Raw genomic sequence first — 18,700 nt, 5'->3', positions numbered from 1 at the left:
TTATTCCCAAATTAAATGTCATACAGGTATCCAGCAATAAAATGGAAAGAAACTTAGGTCTTTTGAGCCTCATTAGAGCTCATTTCTTCTACCTTCGACATTACAAAGACAAGATCAGGAACATGGAGACAAATACTATCTAAAGGGCAATAACTTTGGAGCATAGGTTTGTTCAAGAGCTCCAAATGAACAGAATCTTCCTACCTGACAGAGAATACATACCTTTTCAGGACAACATTTAGAAGGGCATTGCCCACATCTTTGCCTGGGACTGCCAAGGCCATCAGTTCCACACAAGTGACATGCAAAGCATGTGCAGCAGGGTTGGGAAATTCGTTGAATCTCCAGTCACAGTTTGGGAAGGGACCAGGAGATTTGCCGGCCATTGGTGTCAACAATTAAAGCAATAACAATCTGATTGTCTTTGACTGATTCACCCATTTGTACAACACTTTACAGATTTCAAAATGTTTTAAGTGTATGCAAGACATGCTGCTAAGTGTGATTTATCTATAGCGAGATTAAGAGGCAAATATGCTTGACATGACAATGTACACAAGATATTATATGTAAATATGGTGTTCTGATGGAGTGTGTATGTGTGTGTCTTATAATTGCAACACTGCATTAGCAACAGATGTAACCAGGGCACTCCTAGGCTTATTTTGTTAATAGCTAAAAGACAATTTCATATAAAAATTACTTTATAATGAGTAATTCTTTTTTTTTTTTTTTTTGCCAGTCCTGGGCTTGAGCTCAGGGCCTGAGCACTGTCCTTGGACTTTCTCAAGGCTAGAGCTCTACCACTTGAGCCTCAGCACCACTTCTGGCTTTTTTCTATGTATGTGGTACCAAGGAATCGAACCCGGGTCTTCGTGCATGCTAGGCAAGCACTTTAACCACTAGGCCAAACTCCCGGCCCCTATAATGAGTAATTCTTTTACCTAAGGTACCGAGTTCCTTGTTTAGGAAACATGCTCATTTATGTAAAATCTCTCTGGTAGATAGTGGTAGACTGCAAAAATATGCATGTCTTTGAAAACTAAAAATACAAAAAAAGAAATAAAAATTCCAATATAGCAGATTTTTCTCTGAAAGGTGTTATTACTATGTTTGTTAATATTAGTATTTTTTAAATTATTCAAGGACTTGAACAGGACTGTCATAATAGTAAACCAGATCCTTAACTATAATATACAGTCTAGTGACACACAAATAGAATTTTTCCCTTGAAGAGAATCTCCATAAAGTTTGTTTTTAGAATTTTAATCTACCTGAACATCAATATATCTGCTATGATTGCTAATTTAAGATCTCACTTTTACAAAGGTAAAAATAAGGTAGTTTTCAAAATAACTAAGAAGCTGGGCATAAAGCTTTGTGGTTTTACTTCCACATACTGAACAAGTTGGGATAGAAACCGCTTGAACCAAGTTGTTCAAGTTTAAGGGAAAAAAAAGTCAAAATCATGGGGCTGGGAGTTTGGCCTAGTAGTAGAGTGCTTGCCTAGCAAGCACGAAGATTCGGGTTCAATTCCTCCGTACCACATATATAGAAAAAGCAGGAAGTGGTGATGTGGCTCAAGTGGTAGAGCTCTAGCCTTGGGAAAGCCCAAGGACAGTGTTCAGGCCCTGAGTTTAGTCCTCAGGACTGGCAAAAAAAAAAAAAATCAAAATCAAAGCTTTAGAATATATAAAAATAGTACATTGAAAAGAAAAAAGTGTTCCCATACATCAAAATACCGTAACTTCTGGAGATCCTCAAAACTAGCAAATGAAAGGATATTATCTACCAGTCTGCCAATCAGCTTGCAGTAATAGGAGTCCTCTGGAACCCAGGGACTGTCCTCTCGTGCATTCATGGCGTTCTTCAGGTAAGTGTCACTTAGACACCAGCCCTGTGGGCGATTGTCCTTGAGCGAGCCAATGATTGCATGGACAAGTTTTCGTTTGAGATGGTCACGCTTTCTCAGGTACATTTCATAGTAATGCAAAGTATTATAGAGATACGTCACTGGTCGATCTATAAAGAAGAAAATAGGCTACCATAGTTTTTGTCAGGTTACCACCAACTGTATAGAATGGATGTTCTGCTTTCAAGATTACTGAAAAACAGCCCAGAAGATTATGCTGGACAACTGCATGGAATTACTATTTTAAACTTATATTTCTTTTATTGGTAGTATGCCTGAATTCAGGGTGCTTTATGACTTGAACCACACCTCTAGTCTTTTTTTGCTTTACTTATTTTTTGGATAGGTATTCGCCTAGGGCAAGCTGTAGACTGTGATCCATCCAATCTCAATCTCTTAAGTAGCCTGAATTACAAGAGTGCATTCACAAACACTGACCTTTATTGTAATCTTAAAACAGGCAGGAGGTTTCTAGTTAAAACACATAGTTTAGTTTGAAAATATTTATAATGAGCAAGCAATTTTGCCTCTGGAAATTTACCCTGCAAAAAGTGAGAGGTAGAAATGAATGTCACTGGCTGGGAGCTTAGCCTAGTGGTAGAGTGCTGGCCTACCATGCACAAAGCCCTAGGTTCGATTTCTTAGTACTACATACTCAGAAAAAGCCAGAAGCAGTGCTGTGGCTCAAGTCAGAGAGCACTAGCCTTGAGCAAAAAAAAAAAGAAGTGTCCAAGGACAGTGCCCAGGCCCTAAGTACAAGCCCCAGGACTGGCCAAAAAAAAAAAAAAAAAAAAAAAGAAATGAATGTCACTGTAGTCTTGTATCAGACAGACTAGACAGTCATGGACAGTGATGATGATATATGTCCATAATCCAGCTACATGGAAGATCAAAGCTAGCTCAGGGAAAGTTAGTGAGACTATTGCTAAAACAAAATATGGGCATGACTCAAGGGTGGTACTCAAGCCCTGGGTTCAAGTTCCAGTACCACAAAACAAACAGCAACAAAACCCAAACAAGGTACCTAAGAGAAGACACACAACATACTGATACTAGTGATGACCTACATAGAATGGAATTGACTAGCTGTAAAATACAGAGGGACTTTTTTGCTGTCTATATAGCATGTTCCATACCTAATCACAAAGGAAATAAAAAAATGAAAGGAATGCTCTCTTGAACTTCTCTCATACTCCACTGGGGTCTATGGAGGACTACCCACAGATCAATAAATACACTTTATCCCCATGGTGGCGACCACTCCAAGACCTTCACACCTCAGTTACTCACCCCATCATTCTACAGATTCCTTTCTTCTCAGGGCTTGAACTAAAGGCCATAGCGCTACTTCTGACATTTTGTTGGTTATTTGGAGATAAGATGAGTTTCCTACCAGGGTTGGCTTTCAAAGTCTGCACATCTCAGCCCCCTGAGTAGCTAGGATTAAAGGCATGAGTCACTGGGACTGACCACAGAGTCTTGAGGTTGGTAGTCCAGTTACCATTCTTAAGACTTCGCATTTTTCCCTTTCCTCTTCTCTGTCTCTCTCTTCTATACTGTACTCCTTACAGCTAGCCAAACAAATTCTGTTTCTTTTTTTGATATGTGTCCTTTCTCATTTTCATTGGTGCCATTGTGTTTAGCTTTTGACATGCCTCACTGATATGTGTTGTTCCTTCCAAGACATGCTGCCTTATCCTAAAATAATGCTTTCCATGCCATCATCTTACTCAGTCACTTCCAGCTGGCCATTACCAACAAGCATTTAAGATGATAGTCAAGTATAATATCGCTTTTCAAGACTCATGCATGAGTTTGAATGCAGGGCTTCAAGCTTGCTAGGCTGGTGCACTATCTGTGAGCTACATTTCCATGTCTTCATTGATTATGGATTTATTTTGCGTGTCTGTATGCGTACATTGGTACTGGGCTAGAACTGCTGCCCTGGGTTCTTGCTTGGCATTTTAGCTTATGGACAGCACTTAGCTCTTTAGTCATATCTACACTTCTGTTTTCTTTGCTGGTAGAGTGGAGACAAGGATCTCTTAGATTCTCATATCTCTGCTTCCTGAATAGCCAAAATGATATGATGTGATCTACTAGGGCAGAATTACAAGGTGTTTGAAATCAGAATTCCCATTCAGGTATAAGCCAGAATTGCAATCTCCCTATTGCAGGATTCCCATCATAGCTGAGATACTAGGTGTACACCACCACACCCAGCTGATGGTCAAGAAGGTTTCACAGCTGTACTTCTACTGTGATCCTTCCTATCTCAGCCTCATGAGCAGCTAGGATTACAGGATTGACCCAATAGCACTTAACTATCCACATCTCATTACACCAAAGTAAACATTCTTATTTGAGCCCAAAAAGAAAATTTTCTTTAAATATAACTTAATTTTTCTAATGATGCTTTCTACCTACTGGGTTCTTTTTCTCCTTCTGTTTATACAAATCATGATTACAGTTCAAATCCTACCAGTTCATAAATTCTACCTAGATCCATTTAGTTCACAATAAATCACTGTACTCTAAATCATATTTTTATGTCATGTTTTCATACTTCATGTCATCATTCCACAACATTCATCTTTAAACTTTAAAATACATTAAAACCTTTACACCCACTATTACCAAATGATCATAGCTGGTATATTTTACATCACAGAGGTATTATTGACAATCAGAATTTGAAAAAGCTTACCATGAAATTTATATAAGCCTCCAAGGTGATCCAGAAGAGTCTCCAGTGACTTGGATACTGGAAGCAACTCTAAAAATCTGTGAATAACTATATCAAAGACTGGGAGGAACCGAAGACACACATTTCCAAAATAGATTGGCAGATAGGGAGACTGGATTTGAACAGGAGGATCAACCTGTTCTGCCAGGCCCTCAAAATAGAGCTTCTCTGGATATTTCTGTAGAAGTGAGGAGATGGTACATGTTTAGGGCAGCTTTTGAAAATTTTCTTAAAAGAACTGAAAATATTGTTTCTTTCTTTTCAAAAATAAAAACCTTGTTTCTTGGTGTTGTTGACTGAACCCAGGGCTTTACATATGCTTAGCTTATATTTTACCACTGAGCTCTGATTCCATTCACATTTTACATGATACTTTATTATATTTTTCTTCATTTTCTTAAGAATCCTTATTCACAGTCACTGAGTTTAAATTTATTCTTAATTCATTAGTGCAATTTTGAAGCTAATGTACTTCTATACAGATTATAAGGAAAACAGTAAAATCACCGAAAAAAACAGCCAAGTGGAATTAGCCAAATATGTACCCAAGAATTCGAAGGACTGGGGCTGAGAGTGTAACCTAGTGGTAGAGTGCTTGCCTAGCATGCAAAGCCCTGGGTTCAATTCCTTGGAATCACATACACAGAAAAAGCCAGAAGTGGTGCTGTGGCTCAAGTGACAGAGTGCTAGTCTTGAGCAGAGAGGCTCAGAGACAGTGAGCAGGCCCTGAGGTCAAGCCCTAGGACTAGTTAAAAAAAAAAAAAAAAAAAAAAAAAAAAAGAATTGAAAGGACTACTTGAAACACTAATTACAGTTAATTTAATTATAGTTAGTACCTTGTGATAATTCATGTGCTTGGTATGCCAGTCATTCTGTAGCCAGTGCTCTGGTGAATTTTCCTTTACAAAGTCATTCACTCGATTTCTAAAGTCATTTGGTTTGAGTAACAACAACTGAATTATGAAGTAACAAACTTGGGCTTCATTTCCTTCATGACTTCGCATAGCCTTTGGAGAGTAAAAAATTAAATGTAAATATCCAGTATGTCCAAAAGCAGGGCTGATACTTGTCAAAATTTTAATATATATATTTTTTTATTACCAGGCTTCTTTCTTAGATGTTTTATCTACCTCAAACAAATTATTCACCTGATGAACCTATATTTGGCTTGCCATTTCTTCCACCGTAATGTCTACTGTTACTATTTGAAAGTTAATGGACTCTTGAGTTATGGCTGTTCATTATTTCCTTGGCAGTATTTTCCCTACACTTCTATTTTAGCCTTTTTGTTTTTATTGTTGATGGCCATGGAACTCAAAGCCTGGGATCTTCTCAAAGCTAGAGCTCTAGAGCTGGTTTGCCACCTCAATTATCATTCCTATTGTATTTAAAAAAACATATCAGTTTTTAGTATGATTTAGAAATTTCTAAAATTTTTCTCGAAATCCATCAGCATGAAGAGACAGTGGCTATAAGGAACATTTTAGTTGGGACAGTAGCCCAAGTGAACAGAAATGGTTTTATTAACATGCTACAAGAAATGTACTGACTTTTTAACTACTTCCTGTACTTCCTGGGAGTATGTCAGAACTGAATATATTTAAGAACATCACAAACCAGTATCATATCTATTTTATTTACTAGGAAGATTTGTACATACAACAGGAGATATTCAATATACACTTAATGAAAATCAGAAATCTCTTGATTCTTTTAAGGAAGTTACAGGATGTGTGATTATAATATAAACAAATTAAGTTCTATGAAGCAATATGAAGTTAATTTAATGCATACCACATCTATGAGCCACACACTTGGATCCAAAGAGAACAGGGCTTAGAAACTGATTTATGCTTACCAGACAGAGAATTAGTCTGTCCAACGTAACAATGTTGTACTTCCATACCATGTCATTAAGAATTTCAATACATTTATTCAGTTGTTGACCTCCTGCTGATGTAGAGAACTCATATACTAGGAAATCTGCAAAAGTTCTTACATGGGCTACCAGGGCCCTGGCCCCAATTCTGTCTAATACTCTGAAAGGCAAAGAGTAAAAATGCACTTGATTATTATACGGCTATCACTGTGTGCCAGATGGAATGTAAATGAGATTTCTAGCTTACCTATAGCCAATTTGACTAATATGATCAGTTTCCAAGAGCATTTTCCAGAGAAGACACAGGAAGAGAGGAGGAAAGCCTTGCACAGAAAACTGTGTAATGATGTCATTTTCATTGGTCATTGACTTCCACTTCCTGTACTCCTCTTCCACATTTTTTTTCAGATTAAAACGACTTTCCTGAGGTACATTATTTTGTTTGAAGAATGCCTAAATGGAAGACAAAAAGGTTTCAGTTCTCTGATTATACTTAAATGAGCACCATGTATATGCAGTTAGAAAGTTAATTCTGAAATTAATAGGCCAAGTAATCTCATCCAAGTCAGTAAGTAGTCTGAATTTCTGAATATGGAAACAATGAGGGCTTATTTAATCTAAGATTGCCTAAACAGAAATCCAAGTGAGCCTGAATTCAAAGTTCCTCAAGTTAAGAGCTTGATGCCCTGAGCTCCAGCTCCAGTACAACACACACACACACACACACACACACACACAGAGGATCTATTCTTTTTTTTTTCTTTTTTTTTAATTGTAATTAGTAAAAGGGTTACATGATATTTGCCAGATAGAAGGTACATTAATTCACATACACTGATACCCTTTCACATGTCTTGGTTCTTTTGTTATATAGTTTAGTGTCTCTGTGAAGAAAATTCCCAATCAACAGTATCAGAAAATTCTTGGGTTTTATCCCATATCTACTAAACCAGCAAATTTGGGGGGCTGTAGACTAGCAAAATGGCTCAGCAAGCCCTTTAGTGTTTTTTTTTTTTTTTTTTTTTTTTTTGGCCAGTCGTGGGGCTTGAACTCAAGGCCTGAGCTCTGTCCTTGGACTTTTCACAAGGCTAAAACTCTACCACCTGAGCCACAGCACCACTTTCAGCTTTTTTCTACATATGTGTTACTGAGGAATCAAACTTAGGCCTTCGTGCATGCTAGGCAAGCACTCTACCACTAGGCCAAACTCCTGGCCCTCTAGTGTTTTTTTATTTCATATATTTTTTATTGTAATTAATAGAAGGGTTCCATTATATTCACCAGATAGAAGGTGCATTACTTCACATACATTGATACTCTTTCTCATGTCTTAGTCCCCATTTCCCTCCCACTACCCCCAACCCTCACCTTGTTTTTCCCCCTTCCCTATCCAATTTCAAATAACCAAATACGCATATATAAAATATATCAGATAACAAGGTGAAATACCGTAACAATATGAGATGGCCAAGGGACAGCGCAAGGGATGAGAGATAACACAGTACATTAAGGAAAACAATCACTCATTATATGGGTTTTGTTTCTATGTCCTGGAGGTCCTTACATTTATATTACATATTATATGGCCTTATGTATCTAGAATTGTTTTTGCTATACGGGATCTTTTATTATTCCACATGAAATTTTGGATTGCCTCTTTTTATTTCATTAAAGAATGACATTGAGATATTGATGGGTATTGCACTGAATTTGTAGATAGCCCTTGGCAAGATTGCCATTTTCACGATGTTAATTTTTCCAATCCAGGGGCATGGGAGGTTTTTCCATTTCCTCAGTTCTGCTTTAATTTCCTTTTTCAGGGTTGTAAAATTTTCATTAAAAAGGTCCTTTACATTCTTAGTTGATTCCTAGGTACTTTATTTTCTTTGATGCTATTGCAAAAGGAGTTGCTTTCCTGATTGTTGCCTCATTCCTCTCATTGTTGGCATAGAGGAAGGCAGTTGACTTTTGAGTGTTAATTTTATACCCTGCTACCTTGCCAAAGTTTTGAATCAGCTCAAGAAGCTTGGGAGTGGAGTCTACAGGGTTCTTTAAATACAGAATGATGTCATCTGCAAAAAGGGAAAGTTTCACTTCCTCTTTCCCTATTTGGATCCCCTTTATGCTTGCTTCTTGCCTTATTGCTCTGGCTAAGAATTCTAATACTATGTTAATGAGGAGTGGAGAGAGTGGGCATCCTTGTCTCGTTCCTGATTTTAGAGGAAATGGCTTTAGCTTTTTGCCATTAAGTATAATGCTAGCTGTAGGTTTGTCATACAAAGCCTTTATTATACTGAGGAATGTTCCATGGATTCCTAGTTTCTTCAGAGCTTTTAGTATAAAGGGGTGTTGGATCTTGTCAAATGCCTTTTCTGCATCTCTTGAGACAATCATGTGATTCTTGTCCTTGTTCCTGTTTATGTGAATTATATTAATTGATTTGTGCATGCTGAACCAGCTTTGCATCCCTGTGATGAATCCTGTTTGATCATAGTGTATAATTTTTTTGATGAGTTGCTGAAGACAGTTGGCCAGTATTTTGTTGAGAAGTTTTTCATCAATATTCATCAAAGAAATGGGTCTATAGTTCTCTTTGATGAATCTCTGTCTGGTTTGGGTATGACGGTTATGGTAGCTTTGTAGAATGAGTTTGGCAAAGAGCCTTCATTTTCAATTTCGTTGAAGAGTTTGAGGAATACTGGTTTGAGCTCTGCTTTAAAGACATTATAGAATTCAGCTGTGAATCTGTCTGGCCCTAGGCTTTTCTTGGATGGAAGGTCTCTTATTGCCACTTCTATTTCAGTGCTTAAAATAGGTCTGCTTAGTTGGATTAGATCTTTTTAGTTCTGTGTAGGTATAGTAATATTGGCTAGAAATTCATCCATTTATTCTAGATTCTCAAATTTGTTGGCATAAAGGTTTGAAAAGTATTCCCTCATGATGCTCTGGATCTTGGTAATTTGTCATGATATTACCATTCTCATCTGTGATTTTGTTTATTTGGGTGTGCTACTTTCTTTTTTTGGTAAGATTTGCTAAGGGTCTGTCAATTTTGTTAATTTTTTCAAAGAACCAACTCCTTGTTTTGTTGATTCTTTCTATAATTTTTTTTGGACTCCATTTAATTCTGCTTTGATTTTAATTATTTGCTTCCTTCTACTGGGATTAGGGTTGGTTTGTTGCTCTTTTTCCAACTTCTAGGGTTTTTTGTTTTTTTTTTTTTTTTTAATGGAGGCTAATTTTCTTTGGACCTTATCAAGATTGAACTACAGACACTTTCACTGAAGATGATTTCAAGTGTATCCATTACATATTTCACGACAAAATTTACCTGTAATGGAGCTGGGAAACAGCTAAGGGTGTGTGAAGCCCAGTTATGAGGAGTAAAATTCATGATGGTCTGAAGTATATCTTTACACCATGTTCCTTGAATTGAATCAGAGCCTGTAAAAAAATCTAAACACAAACAGATATAGTTCTCATATATATGACCATATCCACAGCTTATCAAATACATTATCAAGGAAGAAAAACACAAGGCCATTCCGAGACCTTAACTGTACTATACTTAATGTTCACCTAGTTACATTAAACTTAGAACTACATCTTTCTACTTTATGAATAGCACAGATGCCAGTAAGTATGAGAACAGTGAAGAGACCACAAAAGACACTTTATTAAAATCTGTCTTTTTTTATTTTGTCGGTCTTGGGACTTGAACTCTGGGCTTGGGTGTTGTCCTTGAAGCTTTTCAGCTTAAGGCCCTACCACTTGAGCCACAGTACCACTTCCCATTTTCTGGTACTTAACTGGAAATAAGAGTCTCAAGGACTTCTGTGCCTGGGCTGGTTTTGAACTGTGATCCTCAGGTCTCAGCCTCCTGAGTTGCTAGAATTATAGGCATGAGCTACAGCACCCAGCTTCATTTATTTTATTATTATTATTTTTGACAGTCTTGGGCTTCAGCTAAGGACCTGAGCACTGTCCTTGGACTTTCTCAAGGCTAGAGCTCTACCACTTGAGCTTCAGCACCACTTCCAGCTTTTTTCTATGTATGTGGTCCTGAGGAATAGAACCCGGGTCTTCATGCATGCTAAGCAAGTACTCTACCACTTGGCTAAACTCCTGGTGCCCCAGCTTCATTTTTTTTAAGTTTAGAGAGTAACAGTGATTCAATAGTGGTGCAGATCTAAGAGTATCCCTTTAGTTCACTCCAGGTATGATTTATTGGCTCTTAACTGAGTTAAGGAAATTGAATCAAGTAAGTCTTTTCCAGGGATTAAAACAACTATGTACTACATAAATCTTCAAATCATAGATTTATTTCAAAGATCATTCAGTTATCCAGAAAAGCTCTTAAAATACATCTCACTCTCCTAACTTCACCTATGTTTACTAATATGACATCCTGTAATAGAGTAGATACTCTCAGCAGATCTGAAAATCCCCAATGTATCTTTTCATCAGACATTACAAAACAATGCAAAATTCAAAACGGCACCTTTCTCACTAGAATACTTTTACATTAAAAAAATGCTACTTATGTTAATGTGATGTAAGGACTTTAAGTGAAATAAGTATTTTTAAGTGTCCCTATCTTAATAGTTAATGAAGTAAAATATCCATAGATACAAAGTACTTGGGAATTTCAATTTCTTTTTTTATAGTATAAAGCTGCTATGAGAACAAAATTCTTAAGAACCACTATTTTAAAATTATAGAAGATGACCAAAAACAAGTTCAACCAGTTAAGGGATGGTGTGCCTGAGTTTGGAGTTTCCACTGATACTGACGTGAAAGATTACAATACCATGCATGACCAAATATCTTTGGAGCAGCAGACACTTCCTCTGTAAAGGTCACTGTACCTGTCACGTGAGTTGCTCTGGCTAGCGTCAAAATCAAGGCTCGGTTCAATTCTTCAGATTCCGCTGACAGCACGGTTTTGGGATCACTAAGGAAACGTGTGAATTGTGGCTGGACCTCTGAGCTGCCTAATGCTGTTATGAGCCTCAGGGCAGTGCTTTCAACACTGAAAGGGGGAAAAACAAAAAGAAGTAAGAAAAAGCTACAGATAGTAGTGAAGAATTATGAAGAACTGAAGTACTCTGGATATGAGCCTCTCCTGAGTTACTAGGATTATTGGCATAAACCAGGGGTAACTGGCATACATTTTTATTTTAAAGCAAAATCAAAATGATATATGTGTCATAAAAATATCATTTTGGTTTTGCTTTAAGAAAAAAATTTAAGTAGTTGAACAAAGGAATTAAAGCTAATTCTAGGCTAATTAAAATTGGTAAACTATATGTTTTCTTTCCCTGATTAACACAAACTCTTTTCATTTGTAAGAATCAACACTAATTTGTTTAAAAACTCTTGAGATGCTAAAATTTAAAATGAAAACCATTTGACCTTTTACATACCAATAGGACTAAAACTTTTTGTAAAGCATTACAAAACACTGGTGGACTTCAAGAAAATAGTTCCAGGGCTTGAACCCAGGTCCGTACACTTGCTCAGCCTGTGCTCTACCACTTAAGCTATACCTCCAGTTTCACTTTTTATTTCAGGTATGGAGTCTTATATACTTTGCTGCCTAGGCTGGCTTCAAACTGTAGTACTCTGGATATGAGCCTCCTGAGTTACTATGACTACAGGCATACACCATGGGTAACTGGCATGCATTTTTATTTTAAAGCAAAATCAAAATATTTTTTAATGATATATATCATTTTATTTTTAAGTAGTTGAACAAAGGAATTGCTATTCAACAAGGTAGTATATGAATATAAGAAATCTTGACCAATGTCAGCCTTTCACGTATTTTAACCATACATTGAAGTGTATGTAAATCTAGTATTATAAAGTGTTAAGTTAGTACATAATAAAGACTTTGGAAGTATTAATTCAACTACCTCCCTGCCTATATGGGAAATATAATACCTTAGAAACAGAGTTTTGGGAATTATGACATGACTTGGTAGCAAGAATTAAGGCCCTAACACAAGTAAAAACACATACACACAAACCCCTCTTATCCCCCCCCCCAAAAAAAAAAACCCCAAATTGCGCTTTATAACACAGGAATGAGAACATGTTGATGTGAAGGATCAAATTCCTTGGCCTTAATATAGTTTCTAATAATCTTAAGGAAAGGAGGTCAACTTTGAGGAGCTCACCAAAGATGGAGCTGGTTCTGGTTTGTTTGTGCAACTGCAGCCAAAGTATGAAGATGACTTAGTAGTTGAACTCTATAATGAGGCTGAATATGGTGCATCCGGTAGCTGAACATCTCAAGCAGAGTGTGCAGGATTCCCCATGCATGAGACTTGAAAACAGTAGGCAAAAGCTGACCTGGAGGACAGGAAAGTAAGTGGCAGAGTAACTGAAAGATACACATCAAAGGATATCTAGAAAAAGCTACATGGAGTGAAATGGGTAAAAATTTGATCATGAAAATACACGCACTGAGACAAATACACATATATTCTGTATTCCCTCATCTGACAAATGAGACTCAAATTAATCTTGAAAAATGAAATGAGATATGGTATCAAGAAAGATTTTCTAACCTTTCGCATTTCTCAGTTCACCTTTAACATTATTTTTAAAAACACTAATAAACTTCTTTTCATGGCAGATATAGGGACTGAACCCAGAGTTTACATGCATTTCTATGAAGTTATTAATCCCCAGCTTTGTTTTTTTTTGTTTTTGAGACATTGTCCAGTCTGGTCCTGAACTCACTGACTTAAGCAATTCTCTGCCCTCAACCTCTTAAGTAGCTAGGACTACAAGCATCACTGTGCCCAAACTGTATTCACATAGAAAAAAAGTTATATTCGTTATACTCAACTCAATTACCTGGGAGGAAGAGTTACTACAGTTAAAGTTATACTGTATTGGTAAAACAATACTGTGAATCAGAAAGTATATTATAAGAAACCAACATTATGAAATGTCTTCTGTAACTAGAAAACCTCTTTATCCTTTTGCCTTAGATTTGAGAGGACAGCACTGCTGCTACCTCCTGAGAAACCTTTGCATAAAGATAAGGACCAGGACTCTGTCTGACCTATTCATTTATATAACAAGTACCCAGCACATTACCTTTTGCTTGCTACTTAAAACAAGGACCCAGTCCTAACAGACACCTTCTTATTCTCTGCTTTTTCTCTTAATACGTGTCACCTGACTCCTTGCCTATTTCATTAATTTTTTGTACTGTCTGTCTTTCTCCTTAGCAGGGATACCCTGTGATGACAATGAGGGTTCACTCAGCACACAGATGAGCATGCATGACTTAATCTGTTAATGATTAGACATAACAGAAAGTCCTTTCTTACTTATAAATCCTTTGATGCCCAAAGATTCTATTTCCATGTAGACCAATAAACGGCTGTAAGTTTCCACTAGGGCTGGAGCCAACGCCACACTGGTTTTTGTATGTGCAAGTTTTATCACCCTGGTTGCAATGCTGTGAATAAGGCTGAGGAAGAATAAAAGGGAGAAAATAAAACTCCTTTTTACAAAAATGCACGGGTTACTCTTTATAGGTAACATAAATCTGACCTGAAACTCTTCAGATGGGCTTGATTCCTTTAATATCTCTAAGCTGTGTGAAACAACTGGTAGCTATAACACTGCACAACTGGATTCTTAATTTTTATGCTGTTTAAAGACAAGGGGTACAGGTGCTTGAAATACATGATGGGATTCCTCTGCTCATGGAAACAAATAATGGCAGTAAATCATAAGAGCTTGAGTGCTTTTAGCCTGCCTTTTAAATTTAAATATGATACAAGGTACATCTGACGAATTAAACAGTTTTTATATCACAGCATTATTTCATAAATAACTGCTAAGATCTAAGTGTTAGGCTCCAACACTGCTCAAATATGTCATCCATGCAAGTGGAGCTTATACCCTATCACAATGACATTTGAACACACACACACACACACACACACACACACACACACACACACACACACACACAGAGATGTGCTCTCAGTGGTCTACATCATGTTTGAAGTCTGAGCCAATATTTAAAAGCTGAAAGGTTAGAAATAAAAATCTAGATTTCTAGACCTTCTCAAAGTATTCTTATCCTATGAGTTAGCTAAGGTGGTAGCACCAGAAGATGAGTCCCATGCTCCCCAGTGTCCTGGTCTCCACAAACTCATGCCTTAGATGTGCTAACATCTTGTTTCCCATGAGGGTCTAGAATCATACCCAATAGAGGCATGTTCCATCGTTTTCAAAAACATAATTCTAAGCGCATCTCTGTAATTTATGCAGTAAAAACTTTAAAATTATGCCAGGGGCATAGTCTAGTGGTAGAGGCTTGCCTAGCATGCACAAAGCCCTGGGTTTGATTCCCTGGTTCCACATACACAGAAAAAGCCAGAAGTGGTGTTGTGGCTTAAGCGGTAGAGTGCTAGCCTTGAGAATGCTCAAGGACAGTGCCCAGACCCTGGGTTCAAGGCCCAGTACTGGCAAAAACAACAAAAATAACAACAAAAAACCTTAAAATTTTTATATTCCTGGACTTGTAACTCTACTTCCAAAAATCCATTTTATGAAAATGAAGAAAAATCCTGAAAAAAATATAATTATATAACTGCAACAAAGACAGCAAGCATCACCAGCATAACAGGAAAAATTTCATAAAACTTCACTGTGCAACATTGGGGAAGAGATTAAAAAAACATACAGCAGCTCAAAAATTATATTTGAAAACTCTGGAATCAAAAATGTTTATTACAGAAAAGCATGACAAAACAGCCCACTTTTGTTGCTAACAAAAACAAACTCCCTACTTACCTATGTAAAAAACCACTAATAAGACATATACCAAGAGGTTTTATCATGCTTATTTATTTATTTTTTGCCAGTACTGGGCTTGAGCTCAGGGCCTGAGCACTGTCCTTGGGATTTCAAAAGGATAGAGCTCTACCACTTGAGCCTCTGCCCCACTTCTGACTTTTTTCTATGTATGTGGTACTGAGGAATCAAACCTGGGTCTTTGTGCATGCTAGGCAAGCACTCTACCACTAGCCAAACTCCTGGCCCCGTATCATGCCTATTTCTTATGAAGGGGTTATAAAGCTTTTCTTTGTTCATATGTATATATTCCATTATTTCCTATATTTGATATTTTTGTAATAATTTCTTTCTTTCTTTTCTTTTTTTTTTTTTTGCCAGTCCTGGGCTTGAGCTCAGGGCCTGAGCACTGTCCTTGGATTTTTCTCAAGGCTAGAGCTCTACCACTTGAACCTCAGCACCACTTCTGGCTTTTTTCTAAGTATGTGGTACCAAGGAATCGAACCTGGGTCTTCGTGCATGCTAGGCAAGCACTCTACCACTAGGCCAAACTCCCGGCCCTGTAATAATTTATTTCTTAAAAAAAATCAACCATGTGAGCACATGTATTATATACACATAATCATGAAACTAAAGTTCGTAATCTACTGCCATCAATCTCTAGATCTGAGCCAAAAAGATGAAAGAACATACCTCATTTTGGCATGGACGGTCAGTGAGTCTAGCAGATTCATTGGAAGGGGAGTAATAGATCCTGAGGCCAGACAACTTGTTCCAGGGAGAGGTATTTTCATAATTCCATTTCCATAAATAGTTTCCACCAGAGCTCCCATGGGTAATGTAAAACACTCTGAATTTGTAGAGTATGCATTACACAACAGGGCAATCTTATAGTCATTCATCTGTAAACTTTTATTTCTCAGACTCTGCTGCAGAAACCTAAAAATCCACATAAAGTAAAAATGATTTACATTAAATTAATGTGCTATTGTGTGTGTGTATGTATGCTGGTCCTGGAGATTGAGCTCAGGGTCTGGGCTGTCCTGAATTTTTGTGCTCAAAGCCAGAACTCTATTACCAGAGCCATAGCACTTCTATTTATTTGGTGTTTAATTGGAGATAGGAGTCTCAGAGACTTTCCTACCTAGGCTGGCTTGAAACCATAATCCTCAGATCTCAGCCTCCTAATAGCTAGGATCACAAGCATGAACCACCAGTTTTCAGCTTAACTTGCAATTTCAAAAAGCTCCATCTTCCTCGTCACTATTTTTTTTTGCCAGTCCTGGGCTTGGGCTCAGGGCCTGATCAGTCCCTGGGCTTTCTCAAAGCTACAGCTCTACCACTTGAGCCACAGCACCACTCTGGCTTTTTTCTATGTATGTGGTACTAAGGAATCAAACCCAGGTCTTCGTGCGTGCTGGGAAAGCACTCTACCACTAGGCCAAACTCCCAGCCCTGTAATCATTATTTTTCATTCCTATAGATACTATAGTTTCTGTGTAAGACAGAGTAAAACTATTAAGATTCCGTAAGTATATGCCATTTATACAGTATTTTCTTAGGATAAGTTTCAGAGAATGAAAAAATAACTTACAAATCCATGAAATTTTTCTATGTATCATCTACTTAAACACAACATAGGTTCTCATTAGTAATAGCGCTATGAAAAGATAATGGCTATCTCATAAAATGTGTGAAAATAAACCTACTCTCTATAGTCTCCTATGAAGACATCTGGCCAAGCTTTCAAGTTCTAGGAGAAATTTCTACTACCCCTAATGCCATGCTTGTAGCACAGTCCTATCTAAAAAAGGAAACATGGCTTTGGAAAATACATGAGGGAATGTGCTAACCAAATCATGTTATTTGGAAGAACAGAAAATGGAAGATGTCTCAGATCATACCCAAGTCACAAGCATTTGAAAAAATACCTCCTCATTTATAAAAGTTAAGATAGATATGTGGATATGTATTGTACTCCCAAATACCTAAGATACTGAAATGAGAAAACTTGGGTTCAAGGCCAGCCTGGACAAAAAAGTTCATGAGGCTGTATTTCAAAGAACCAACTGGTTGTTACATGGTATATGCCTAGAGCTCCACTATGTGGAGGAGGAGGGAGAGTTGTGGTCTGAGGTGGCCTGGGCAAAAAGGGGAGATTCATTCTGAAAAATAACAAAAGCAAAAAGAGCTACGGATGTGGTGTAGGCAGTAGAGCACTTGCCTATCAATCATAAACGTCACACACACACACACACACACACACACACACACACTTACACATGCATATGTGTATGTATAAACTGGGTTATTCTATTTCTGATCTTGCTTCTGATTAATTTCCCTGGCTATGTCATGCATATTAAATATTCACTCTTGCCTCCATTAGGTGTGGGAAGATTTTTTAAGCTTTGGTCATATACTTAGACTAGTATTAATTTATAATTCGCTACTTATTAAGTGGGAAAATGGTCAAGTAACAAATGACTTACTCATGATGTAGTTTCAGGGAATGAGGTATTGGGATCTGTAGGTTAGAGTCATCATTTTGTGCTTTTTTATTGAGATGAATCCAAATACAAGTCATTGCAAAAGCATGAGTTGACTGAGGTTTGTTAATATCAGGAACTGGGATACACTGAAAAAGAACAATTGGCATACTATTTAAGAAAAATTAGAATTAAATAACTATATGCATCTTAGTAATCCTTTCTGGTATAACCTTAAAGAGAGTTTAGCCTCCATGGTTCTTTGGCTCAATAATACAATTCAGAAGGTCCGACAGTCATTTTAAATATGATAAATATACTGAAAACACAATCTAAAAGTCTTGCATAAACTTTTTTAATGATCTTACCTGACACATAAATATGCAATGGTACTCTCCATGGAAACATTACATAGAACATATAATTTTTGTGCATTTATAATTCAGTTTTTAGTACATCTATTTAATTTGTAATTTGTACACTTAAAATATAAACAAATGGTACCTGTTAATGTATATACCATGTGACATTTTGATACATACATGTAATAATAAAACAATAACCTCTACTGCAAAAACAAAATCCTTTCTTCAGGATTTTGTAACACACTACTGAGCAACAGACTCGACTATGTGCAAAACCTACTTGACTTTTTTTTTTTTTTGCCAATCCTGGGCTTGAGCTCAGAGCCTGAGCACTGTCCTTGGACTTTCTCAAGGATAGAGCTCTACCACTTGAGCCTCAGCACCACTTCCAGCTTTTTTCTATGTATGTGGTACTGAGGAATCCAACTCGGGTCTTCATGCATGCTAGGCAAGCACTCTACCACTAGGCCAAATTCCTAG

General features: G+C 37.2%; 1 protein-coding gene across 3 annotated transcripts in view; it reads right to left on the bottom strand.

Annotated features, from left to right (window-relative positions):
* The window catches only part of Med23 (mediator complex subunit 23), a 44,348-nt gene that overhangs the window by 7,314 nt on the left and 18,334 nt on the right, over positions 1-18,700 (bottom strand). For 2 of the 3 annotated variants that reach the window (XM_090338115.1, XM_090338116.1), the window contains 12 exons: positions 17,859-18,004; positions 16,060-16,305; positions 13,887-14,029; positions 12,720-12,894; positions 11,406-11,569; positions 9,869-9,993; positions 6,785-6,990; positions 6,517-6,697; positions 5,495-5,665; positions 4,620-4,836; positions 1,786-2,022; positions 223-388 (listed from right to left, as the gene is read on the bottom strand). In XM_090338115.1, the coding sequence (XP_090194241.1) occupies positions 223-388; positions 1,786-2,022; positions 4,620-4,836; positions 5,495-5,665; positions 6,517-6,697; positions 6,785-6,990; positions 9,869-9,993; positions 11,406-11,569; positions 12,720-12,894; positions 13,887-14,029; positions 16,060-16,305; positions 17,859-18,004 (2,177 nt within the window). Of the gene's footprint in view, positions 1-222; positions 389-1,636; positions 2,023-4,619; positions 4,837-5,494; positions 5,666-6,516; positions 6,698-6,784; positions 6,991-9,868; positions 9,994-11,405; positions 11,570-12,719; positions 12,895-13,886; positions 14,030-16,059; positions 16,306-17,858; positions 18,005-18,700 lie in introns of those variants that run through there. The other variant, XM_090338114.1, reaches the window with a different exon arrangement.

Source organism: Megascapheus bottae, chromosome 8, assembly GCF_031878675.1.
Source record: "Megascapheus bottae isolate mThoBot1 chromosome 8, mThoBot2.hap1, whole genome shotgun sequence".
NCBI classification, from domain to species: domain Eukaryota; kingdom Metazoa; phylum Chordata; class Mammalia; order Rodentia; family Geomyidae; genus Megascapheus; species Megascapheus bottae.
This window is presented reverse-complemented; position numbering and strand designations above follow the sequence as displayed.